The sequence below is a fragment of the Sphaeramia orbicularis genome, chromosome 9 (assembly GCF_902148855.1).
Source record: "Sphaeramia orbicularis chromosome 9, fSphaOr1.1, whole genome shotgun sequence".
Taxonomy (NCBI): Eukaryota; Metazoa; Chordata; class Actinopteri; order Kurtiformes; family Apogonidae; genus Sphaeramia; species Sphaeramia orbicularis.
Genome location: NC_043965.1, coordinates 32,998,068 through 33,010,874, shown reverse-complemented (window position 1 = coordinate 33,010,874; position 12,807 = coordinate 32,998,068). Strand labels below are relative to the sequence as shown.

Sequence of the window (12,807 nt, the reverse complement as noted above, 5' to 3'; positions counted from 1 at the left end):
ATCCTGTGCAGTCTATAAAAACTGGAAAAGGTGTTGCACCAGACAAACTAATTTCAGGTGTGAGTCAGATTGTGTCTGCTACATGTCCGGTGCATACATGGCATTTTCTATTGCCACACACTGAGTGGAAATTAATGGACGTATGAGCAACACATATGGGACTTTTTCCTGTAAATGAGGGAATGCTTTGTGCATGTTGTAGCAGGCAGTGGGCCTTGTGCTCTGACATTCCTGTCTCCTGAGAAAATGACTGTAAGATCCTACAGATCCTGTTTGGCAAGGGATAGGAGGGAGGGAAGAGGGAAAGGAAGGGTTGGGCTAACATAGGCCTGAGCATGAGAACCAGCCGTGCTCTTCAGTTACTTATTTGCATGCCCTATCATGTCTAACTTTAAATATGATAGGCAACATTAAAAATTCCAAAGCTTCTGTCTTTGAAATTACAGAGCTGGTCTTTGTTTTAATTTTAAGGCACTGGAAGGCAACTTTTATGTCTTGACAAGTTGAATGTTTTTGAAAGAAAGGTGTATGCCACTTACAAAGATGAGTGAAAATGTACATCCAGGATCTTTTTTTGTTGAAATTGCTATGTAAAACCATAAATTATGTAGGATAATGTAATTGGATGGATTGATGTAATCACAAAGTGGCTCTATCCACTTCACATCAAACAAATACAGTAGCAAGTCCATACGCACAGGGGCAAACACTGGATCAAGCTGCTGAAATGTATTTTTCCCTCATTTAATGCTGAAACTGGTATTTCCACATTGAGTATGTTCTTCAGCCAGTGGAACCTGAGCAGGGGCTCCAATGCCATCTAGAGGCCCTAAGGTAAACCTTACCTAGTGTTGCGATACATGCTCTCATGTTGCACGGTGAACACCACAAACATGTCAAAACACAGGTCTGTGGGCAAAGCAACACAACACACTACACAGGTACACAAGAGGTGACTCCACACCAGTGTTTAACATCACATATCTCATTTTATTTTTATTCCTTTTCACCGAATTTATACATAATTTGATGTCTCAGAGGAGTTACAAATGAAATATGTTCAGCCTCTCAGTATAAAACAGTGCATGAGAATGTTGTGATGAAAAACTTCTCATGTTGCTGCAAAACAAATGCACACTGTAGTTCAATGTAACAATAACAGATAATTATTCTGAATGCCTCAAATATAACAGAAAACACCATTTAACTTGATTGCACTGTGACAGTTATAATTAAATGTGCATCATAACACAGAAAGTTGGACAAGTCTTCTGGGAAATGTCTTTCACTTTGTCTGATCTTTCAAAAGTTAGATCTCCATCAACAAATCTAGAAGCATTTTGTAAATCATTACAATACACCGCTAAGAACATGATTGCATGGAATGACAGTGTCTTTTGTGGAGCTGTGTATGATTTGTTGCGAAATTCTGTAAGATCCTTATTTAAGGAACAAAGCTGAAAGCTGCTTTTAAAGCTAAGTAGAAGAAGTAAATAGCTAACTAAATAGTCAAAAATCTGAAAAAGTATTCTGAGTCACCTTCATAGTTTTTGACCCTAGATTTTGTGGTTGTGTGGTCGCTCTCTGTACAGCACAGTAACCCCAGAGGGAATAATTAAATGGACAAACCACTCAAAAATGGAAAATATTACAAATTCCCTTGTTTTATGAAATAAAAAATATCTGTGGAATCCTTAGAGTTCATAAAATTCTGTACCCAAAGCATGTAACTCACTTAAGGTGGCCCAAAATTTGCTTATTATTGTATATTTGCTGTATCTGAAGCATAATTAAACATAAGCATTGAGCATGTCAAAGACTGGACTTATGAGTCATTTCCCTTGAAACTGGTCAGATGTTTAAGAGAGGTCAAAATATTCCACACAGGTAGCATTTCCCTCAGTCCCAGATCCATCATATATACAGTATCACCTACCCAGGGTTAAACAATGAGTAATGAAAAGGAACTTATCAGCAGAATTGGAACCACTGTAGCATTTCGGAAAAAGAGTAAATTCTGCTGACGTTCATGGACTTTCTGGGTAAAGCACCATGAGTTGATCAGTAACACTGTCTGAAACTTCACATTCTGCTTAGTTACACCAACTTGCTTAGTGAGCTGTGCACACTGTGGTGGTTTTTCACCGCCTGGAGTGTACTTTGTTGTTATTAAATAGGGAGTGAAAGCATTTTTGTGGTGGAAACATGAGCTTTAAACATACTGACATACAGAGACAGGGCTATTATTATTTTTGTGAAGCAAAAATACCAAATGTGGCCAGTAGGTGGCACCAGAGTGAAGGCTATACTGATCATGTGGCACAGTACATCAGTCATTTTAAGATCTCAAAGTAATTTTATGATGATTACTATTACTGGTAGCAGCAGCAGTAGGCCTATTGTTAGTATTTTATGTTTATTTAGTGACACAGAAATAGACAGAAGATCTTTGTTTCATTATAAAGTGTCATTTGGGGATTTCTTGTTCATATACAGCAAAGTAACATAATCAAACATAGCTGTAATTATCATTGCCTGTCAACAAACAATAGCTAAACATTAGCTGGCAGCTGCAGTCCCATGACCCAAGTGAAAGGCGTGCACTCAACCGGCTGCCTAATATATAAACTCCACTACCCAGAGCCTCCAAACATTACAGGCAGCACACACAATTGACAATTCACTTCACTACTTTGCATAGTCACAGCCTGCTGAAGCCTTCCTTTTTTTTTTTTTTTTTTTCTTTTTTTTTTTTTTACTCTACATAGGAGGGCCGGCAGAGAGCATTGCAGCCAAATACACAGCGGAAAACTGAGGTCTCACATGTGAGTACAGACTATTTGTGTTGTTTGTGTTTTATTTATGTTTCTAGTTGTTTAATATCTCTCTGTGGTCACTGCATTTCTGAATTATGCAAGACTATAAGTAGATTAACATACCTTTATTTTCTATACTGATCGTCACTAGTCAGTATTAGACCAAACTCAGTGAATAGGCCAATTATTTACAGCTCTACAGTTGCTTTTTGAAGTCGTAAGTGGATTTATGTGTGATTTCACTATGCTAACTGGAATTTGAGAGTGCTACAATAATTGTGTAACAATCACTGTGTACCTGTATTGAATGGAAGAGCTCCAAAAACATTTAAAGACATAAAAAAAAAATACTACAATGATTGGCAGACAGTGTTTCTTTTTTTTCTTTATAGTGGCTATTAATGGTTCCAAATCTGAGAAAATCCTATTAAAACACCACAGGAGATTAAAGACACCTATAACTGCACAGAAGTTTGTACAAAAAAAAGTCTAAATGAGCCTGTTTAAAGTGTGGTAGAAATTCTTTCCAGAATGTAATGTTAATAAAAGCATTTTACATTGCATTATTTATGAGTGCAAATGGAGATCCTCTTCCTGTCTTTGTTGTGAACAGAGTTTAATGTATCTGAGCAGTAATAGTTCATAGAGACAAAGAGCCATTATCTAGATACGGACAGAGAAACTTTAATGTGCCTTACAACTGTTCTGACTTATTACTGCTATAAAGCACTTTATCATGACCACTTCCCTCTGCTGTGGTAGAGTAAATCATGTTCGATGCACGCTGCTGTTATTTGTCAGCTAGTTTTAAGCTTTATTATATATAACTCAATTTAGCTTGTGGAGCAATAAATAACAGTGCATTGTTGAATTTGTGTTAACAACTAGTAATTTGTGTGTGTGTGTGTGTGTGTGTGTGTGTGTGTGTGTGTGTTTTACAGTGTTCTTATTCGTGGCTCGCCATCACAATGGATGCATTTCCCCTCTCTATAGCCTTTCAATTTTTGATGAAGCCTATGTACAAACCAAGCATACCTAGATAGCAATAAGTTTAGATTTTTGTAACATAAGCACTTTCAAACCCAAACTAAAGGGGGGGATAAAGATTTTCTGATTCATTAATCCTTCCCTTAAACAGGCACATTTTCTTTTTTTATATAAATAAACACATATTACCTCATAGGCCACCATCAAACACTGAATTTAGCTCAGTTAAACAAATATTAAAAGAATAAATATAAAATGATGGATTCAACTACAATAGCAACACTTGCGACAGCCACTACAGTGGCTCTGGCCTCTCAGTCTGACATGTCAGGATACATGTGGCTGTTGATAATAGGCTTCATCATTGCCTTTATCCTGGCGTTCTCTGTTGGGGCAAATGATGTGGCCAACTCCTTTGGCACGGCAGTGGGCTCCGGTGTGGTCACTTTGCGGCAGGCCTGCATCCTGGCTACCATATTTGAGACCCTGGGTTCAGTGCTGCTGGGTGCCAAAGTCAGCGAGACCATCCGACAGGGCATCATTGATGTTCGAATGTACAATGGATCTGAGCACGTCCTGATGGCAGGGTCGATAAGTGCAATGTGTGGTAAGTATTGATGCATATTAGAAGTAAGTTTTTCTTGGAAGGTATTTGGTGACTTCATGGTCATGTTTGTGAACCACAGGCTCTGCTGTATGGCAGCTGGTTGCATCATTCCTGAAGCTCCCCATTTCTGGAACTCACTGCATTGTTGGAGCCACAATCGGCTTCTCCATGGTAGCCAGAGGTCACCAAGGGGTCAGATGGATGGAGCTGCTCCGCATTGGTGAATATACTGGGCTTACATACAACCGTCAATCTTTTAACCTCTTTTAACACAATCAAATACTTAAAGATCCCATCCAGTTGTGCTGTAAGACATGATAAAAAAAATATTCTGCTTTGAGCAATAGTATATGGGAAAAAAGGTTAAAGTAAGAGAAAGGCCAATATTTGTGTTCAGTCCAAACAAACACACTTGTTACCTCATGCTCCTTTAGAAGCTCCTCCCCCAAATCCAAATTCCTTTATCCCGTGCACAAGCATGAATGTCCTCTGCTGCTGGAATGGGATGTTTTCCAGCCTGGAATAGTGTAGTGTGGATTGGTGCAATATCTTTTGTTTACAGAGCCAAGGCTGTGTACAAATCTCAGATTTTTAGCAGCACATGCCCAGTAAATGGGTAGTGTGCCATAGTTCAGAATAAACAAGTGTCTGTAACCAGGAGGTGTTTGCATAACAAAAAAAAGGACTTCAGTGACTCCCTATTTATGTAAGCTTGTTACAACGTGTCTTATTCGTCATTGCTAAAAAGAATTAGAGTATGTAAAGAATGTTTTGTTTAAAAGCTTAACTTTTTGCCATCAGAAATGTCTTTTACTACCTAATCTATTTAAAGCGCACATGCAATGATAACCTCGTTAAAGTGTCATGGTATATCCCGACTGGCCCCAAAATGTTTCTGACATTACATTATAAAAACCCTGCCACTTAAAGTGATGAATGTGAAAACATCCTCCATCCACTCACATGTCATTCTGCATGTTCTGAATGGAAGGGAACTTTAATATTATTCCAAATATCTTTTTCTGTCTCCAAGTGGCATCCTGGTTCCTGTCACCTGTGCTGTCAGGTATCATGTCAGGGATTCTCTTCTATTTCGTACGCAAATTTATTCTGAACAAGGTAAGTGATTTCTTAACCAGGATAGATGGTTAATGAGTGTAGTTTGACAATATATCGCTGAGTGCTCACACAATTACCTCCACAGGCTGATCCTGTACCCAACGGCCTCAGAGCTCTTCCTATTTTCTACGCCATCACTATGGGTGTCAACCTCTTCTCCATCATGTTTACAGGAGCACCACGTGAGTACCGCATTCATTCATCACTCACTACTACTACACCTTTGACTCCCGCTTGCTGCATTGTACTAACACAGCAGCTGAATGGGCTGAATTCCCTGGACCTGGATGAGGTCTGAATAAATGTGTCACTGGAGACAGAGACCAGAGTTGATGGCATTAGAACAAAAGTAGGTGTCAAAAGAGGAGAGGACCGCTCCATAAATGTTTAAACATATCAGAGCACTCTATGTTTTGCTCATGTTAGGTTTATCATTAACTTTGGTGGACTGCTGCCCTCAAATAATAATACTAACATTAAAAAGCTAGAAATAATTAGAGACATGCAAGCAAACACATCAACAATAAAATAAAACCAGCTGAACAACAACCTGAGAGAGATACAACTATTAAATGGACAATTTCTACTCCTTTTTGTTTCATTTACAGGATTGAACTTATCGAGAAGTCAACTGGCCTGGGCCCTTCACTGAAGGCTGCAGGCCGGTGTGTGTGGGTCACGGAATATAACACACCATAACTCCTGCTATGACACATTTCTGTACACATGCCAACTTGTTTAGTAATACAGAAACTATCATCGCTATCACCCTCTTCAGTTAACACTATCTGTGGCCACTTTGGCTTCACATGCATATCTATGATGGGTTACGTCCATGCAACTGCTACTTTTATTTGTTAGTTGTTAACCTGTCACTGTCTACAAGAGGAAAAACAGGTAAGTTGAGTTAGAATGAGAAAGTAAATATTGTCATATTAACCTGACTTAACCTGTCTAATTTAATCCCTCATAGACAAACTCAGTGTAGCTGCTCCACTAATCTACTTTAAAAAAGTAAAAGCAGCTAAATGGTCTTAACCAGAGTGTTCGTTGAGTGTTTTATCACCGGGTTGCAGGACTAGTCTGTTGGTCACTATCTGATTTGTGGAGTGAATGCTCCTCCTAATACTGCTGTGTACACTATGGCCAAAGAGCAGGATGTTTAGTCATTTTTACATAATTTTCACATGACCGCAAGTCATAAGACGGGAAGGGGTGTGTTTATCTTGGAGTGATGATAGCATTTTTTCCTTGGAAATGGTAGACACACCATACATACAAGATACATGTATGTCAGTTTCTATATTTGTGAAAGGAGGCAGAGATTCTTAGAAATATATTCTAATCTTACAGTTTTTTCTTGTTTCGAAGAAGAAGCATTGGCTGTAAATTAATTGTCAAAGCAGAAGAATAGAATAGAATAGAATAGAATAGAATAGAATAGAATAGAATAGAATAGAATAGAATAGGTTTTATTGTCATTACACCAGTTGTACAATAAAATTGCAGGTGTTTCTGCCCTAGACAGTGCAATTAGATCAAACTAGCAACACAGTAAGACACAGACATCTCTTTAAAAAAAAAAGTATAAAATATAAAGGTGTGCAGTCAAAAAGTATGTACAAAATGGAGCTATACTGTATGAAAGGCTAAGAACTTAAAATTTAAAGTAGTATAAGATGTGCAAATGCAGATGGATGGTAATAGGAGTAGTTATTGCCACTGATATCCTGAATCAGTTCAAGTTCAATTCACCAGATCCCATGTTTATTCACCTCAGAATAAATTCAGTTTGAAATATTTTAGTCTCCAATATCAATCTTTGGATGTAAAAGAGATTCTCTGAGAAAAATCAAGCTAAAAATCTCATAACCATGGGGATAATTAAAATACATAGCCTGGCCAAATATAAAATGAATGAATTAATAAAAACCCAGACTCTAATATTTCACTGGGCCGCCTTTTGCCATACAGCATTTATTTCAAGACCTTGTATTGATGATGAGAGAGTTGGACAACTGTGTAAAGTATTCTCCAGCACATCCCAAAGATTCTCTATGAGCTTCAGGTCTAGGAAAATGTTGTCTCGTGCTTCCTGAGCCATTCTTTCACAATTTATGTCTGATAAATCCATGTAAGAAAAAAAAAACCCTGATGTTCAAACCTGGTCATTCAGTTTTTTCATTGATATTCATATTCCTATTGGACATATAATGATGCTGAACCTAGACCTGACCAACTGAACCAACCTCAGGTCATAACACTTCCCCCATAGCTCTAGCTGTAGGCACTAGATATGATGGGTAATCACTTTATCTGCCTCTCTTCTCCCCCTGATGCGTCCATCACTCTGGAACAGGGTTAATCTGGACTCATCAGACCACATGTTGTTTTTCCATTGAAACACAGTCCAGTCTTTAAGTTATCCACAAACTGATGGTTGAAATGAGAAGCTATTGCATCAGTTATGATTTAAAAGAACTTATTAATCACAGTGGAGCATTCTCACCTATTTGCTCAGTTTAGTCCACTTAAAGATTTTTTTTCTGTGTATTCATGTTTGCATCAAGAACTGACTCTAAATCAGTTACATTACAGTAATTTTCATGACCATGACTAACAAGAGGTACCCCTGGTGTAGAGGTGACATCCGTGGTAAAAGGATATCCAATTATTCCAGTGAAGATTGGTTTGAATCAGAATTACAGCAGATAAGTTACTATATGTCCATATCTGAGATAGAGTTCTTTTTCATGTCTTGTGTGCGCAGTACTGGGTTTTGACAGAATGCCATGGTGGGGTACGCCGTGCATTTCACTGGGTTTTGCCTTCGTCACAGCTTTGGTAGTTTGGTTTGTTGTCTGCCCACGCCTCAAGAAGAAAATAAAGCGTAAGTACATATTTTGCTTTGGGATTTGTGCCCATTCAAGAGCTCATGAAGTCTAATTTTAAGGTGGATACGAGATGCATATTCTTCTTTATGTTGCATTTTACTTCAGGAGAAACAGCTGCTGCCCCCTGTGAGACTCCACTGATGGATAACAACAGTAAACCTGCAGTTGCAGAGCAGCCCCCAGTACCTCAGCCTCGTCCCCAGACCCCACCAGCTGACACTCAGAAGGTGGCATTCAAGCTCGGTGGATCTGAGGAGGCAGATTTGGACAACAATGACATGGAAACCAAAGATCTGGATGTTAGCAATGGTGAGAGACACTAACAAAAATAATAATAGACAAAGAATCTAGCTTGTCCTCTACATGACACAACAAATCCAGGTTGGATGTTAATTCTGAACTTTTTATTTGTTATAGCTTTGAACGGCACTGTTGGCCCCATGATGATTACAGATCCTCACAGTGGACGGTCCCACACCATTCACAAAGATTCTGGACTTTACAAAGACCTCCTGCACAAGCTTCACATGGCCAAGGTTGGGGATTGCATTGGAGACAGTGATACAGAGGAGCGGCCCATCCGAAGGAACAACAGCTACACCTCTTACACCATGGCCATCTATGGCATTCAAGGGGACCCTAAATACAGAGATCTGGATGGGAGTCTGAAGAGGAGGTCCCGGGTGGACAGTTACAGTAGCTACAGCTCCTCAGTGACCACCGTGAGTGCAGTCCAAGATGGGGCTGTGGCTCTGGAGGCTGCAAAAGACCTCACAGTGGAGGAAGATGAGCTGGAGATCGACCAACCAGCTGTTTCCTTGCTTTTCCAGTTCCTCCAAATACTTACAGCATGCTTTGGCTCCTTTGCTCATGGAGGAAATGATGTCAGGTAGGTACAGGTGGTAACCTTTGAGGAATGTTGATGTATTCTGTTGACTTAGAGGACTCACAATGAATGTTTTAATCATTTCTAGCAATGCAATTGGTCCACTGGTGGCACTCTGGCTTCTATATGAGAGTGGCTCTGTGGTGTCTAATAGTCCCACACCCATTTGGTTGCTGCTGTATGGTGGTGTGGGTATCTGCGCTGGTCTCTGGGTATGGGGTCGAAGGGTGATTCAGACCATGGGCAAAGACCTTACTCCCATTACACCCTCAAGGTATGTAACTTTGACATCACTTACATTACTTTAATGGTTCAGTGTGTGATGTTTAGCGTCATCTAGCAGTGAGGTTGCAGATTGTAAACAGGTAAATACAACTTCCCTGTCCATTATAGTGACCACTAAAACCACTAAAGGTCCTTGTTATTAGCTGCAGTGTTTCATTTGTCTGTTCTAGTAAAGGATATATGAGAATTAATTCTGGTTTCAAGCATAGTCGGTGACAGACCAGAAATGTACTTGCTTTCTAACCACTTGTTTCTGCAGACAACCTGTACAGTACTTACTTAAATTCTACAAATGTTTCTAGAGCATTTCACAAAAGGGCATACACAACAATTTAGACTGTATAGAGCTGCTATAATAGCATGCTACTCCAAAGTGGAGCCAGTGTCAAATTATCTTTGAGCTGTAATTCCATTAGTTGGATCTAAAAAGCCATCGTCTGGGAGTGACTCGGGTCCAATATCCATTTGTATTTGTGGTTCACAAGTTAACCTAACAACACTGCAAAATAACTTTGTCATGCAAATGCCTGATTATGTTCGTTTTACTGTGTCAGGAAGCTAGTGTTTGGCATTAACTCACCCATGACACCATGCAAATGTCTCTCACACTCCTGCAGTTCCACTCCTTCTGTCCTAATATAGTCACTTGTACCCGGAAAGATGTCTAAAACAGAAACAAATGGCTTCAAAATGGCAGCTCAAAAACCAAGTGGGGATGTCTGTAGTTTCCTTCACTTCTTACAGTCAATGAATGCAGCAAATAAACTTGTTGACACCCAAAGGGGTTAAAAGAAACTGTATTAACAGCTTAAAAATGGATACCATCTGCCATAAAATGGGGAAAAAAGAGGGAGAAATCTAGTCTGAGCCACTAAAGAATCATGATGGACTCGATGTACCTTAGACTTGCTCCATCTGTGGGTGTAAACAGTTCAGTTTAAGTTAATGGAAACACAACCACTCCTGTCAGGTGATTACATACTAAAGAAAACATAATAATCATTATTCTATTCCATTTTCCAATCAGTTCCTTACACGCTGAACCTTTTATTGACTGTCTTTTCGTCAAAGCATACATCTGTTATTTTCCTTCCACTGCAGTGGTTTCAGCATTGAACTCGCTTCAGCACTAACCGTTGTTGTGGCATCTAATATCGGCCTCCCTGTCAGCACAACCCACTGCAAGGTAATGAAACACTTTGTTCATATGCTATAAAAACACTGGCACTTGACACGTGTTGATTAACTTTAAGTGTGTGTGTGTGTGTGTGTGTGTGTGCGTGCGTGCGTGCGTGCGTGCGTGCGTGTGTAAACAGGTGGGTTCAGTGGTGGCTGTAGGATGGCTGCGCTCCAGGAAATCAGTTGACTGGCATCTGTTCAGGAACATCTTTATCGCCTGGTTCGTTACAGTTCCCATCTCTGGACTGATCAGCTCTGCAATCATGGCTCTGTTTATATACATTATACTGTGAGCATCTCACTTCTGTCAGCACACTGTTAATTCAACTAATGGACCACTACCTGAAGTCATATATATATGAGACTGACTGATTAAAATGTGCTAATAAATATGTTTCTTATGTTGTTATTTGTTAATGTTATGAATGGATGAATCGTAGTCCATTGTTTTTCAGGGTTACCTCCAGAAAAATGGCAAGAAACAATGTAGAATCTGAACACACTACTTAATAGGACATGTATGATCCTGTGTATCCAATGTATATTTGTATTATACCAATACATTTTGAAGAAATCTAATAATTAAAACAATGTAAAAAAAAATCTATTTTGGTATTTGGATTTGATAAGACAGGAAACTGAAGTGGAGGTCAATGCATTTAACTAACTTTTGAACAACTGGTAAGAAACTCAAGAAAAACCTCAAAAGCATCTTTTGCTGGGCCTGCTGATGTTTACTGTTGTTACTGAGTCCACAAGGTGGTGCTGTTGCTGAACTTATCACAGATCCTGCCTGTTGCTCAAGAATAACAAACACTGCCTCCTGATACTCTGTCCTTTTACTGTGAAGAGACACATAAGCACAAGAGTGCAGCTTCTTTTGTTATTGAAGTGGACAGTAACAGACGCAACAAAAAAAGTTTAAAGAAAATAATATTACTTATACACAGTCAAAGTCAAAGAAACAATTGTGTTTTTATTATTTTTTATTTAAGCAGTCATTGTATATGCCAAATCCATGTGTCATTAGATAACAGGTGAGAAAGGTGTCTTTTTTGATGAAGAACAGCAACAATTTGTTTTGTATGGCATTGTAAAATCGATGAAATATGTCAAGATAAGTATTTGATCAGACATAAACAGCTGCATAAGTGTATGACACGGCTGGATACTATAAGACACTGAAAACAACTCAGATCTGAAGACAGCTGTTAAGTACATATCTACTGAGGATGAAATACGAGGAATTTATATAGACTGCAATACATACTACAACAAATTCATCCCAAATGTTATCAGATACCAAAGATGCACTGCTACCTTGGTGCATGGAGCGGGAATGAAGGTGACAAAGATTAACTGGATGTTTGATGGTGTGTACTCATGGGACATTATGACAAAGTTATCATTAAACTACTGTAGGTGTGGTACTCTGCACAGTATAGATGACAGAAAAGTGTTAACCTATTTATTAAGGAGGATCTTCTACCTTAAACTGAATAAATGAAAAAAACAAACAAACTGGAAATTATATATTGAGTTAGGTGAAACAAACATTTTTTTAAATAATGGCTATGACATGATTTAGTTTTGTAACTCACTTTTCAATGAGAAGTGAAATATATAAGTGCAATGTTTTCCTAATTTTTTTTTTTTTTGGTTTCATTTTGGAGTCAAATATGAACTACTACTCTGTCTTTATTCCATCATCTACTTTTTTCTTTTTCATGTGTTTGTGTAGCTGTGAATTTAAGGTTGTTTTGAATATGAAATAAAATGTTAAAGCAATATCAAATAAATTGATCATTTATTTCAAATAGGTGGAATAAAGAAAGTCATTCACCATACTTGTACATGGACCATATACATAGAGTTCACCAAAGCTTTTATTATGCAAACATTATACCTGATATAAGGTCAGCAAGACATTCTCTAAGTACAATATGATAACACAACTTTCATTTAAAGGTTGACAAAATAATTTGCAGTTTTAACCTTTCGACAGCAGGTGGTACTGTTGTTCTTTTGCTGCTC

The 12,807-nt window shown here is 38.5% G+C and overlaps 1 protein-coding gene across 1 annotated transcript; it reads left to right on the top strand.

Moving 5' to 3' along the window:
- The first annotated feature begins 2,716 nt into the window (after positions 1-2,716).
- Positions 2,717-12,279, top strand: slc20a1a (solute carrier family 20 member 1a). Its single transcript, XM_030144501.1, has 11 exons — positions 2,717-2,825; positions 3,758-4,410; positions 4,490-4,630; positions 5,444-5,529; positions 5,615-5,711; positions 8,300-8,419; positions 8,529-8,732; positions 8,841-9,312; positions 9,398-9,583; positions 10,696-10,780; positions 10,911-12,279. The coding sequence occupies exons 2-11, from the start codon at positions 4,059-4,061 to the stop codon at positions 11,064-11,066; spliced, it is 1,899 nt and encodes a 632-aa protein (XP_030000361.1). The 5' UTR covers positions 2,717-2,825; positions 3,758-4,058; the 3' UTR covers positions 11,067-12,279.
- The last annotated feature ends 528 nt before the right edge of the window (positions 12,280-12,807 follow it).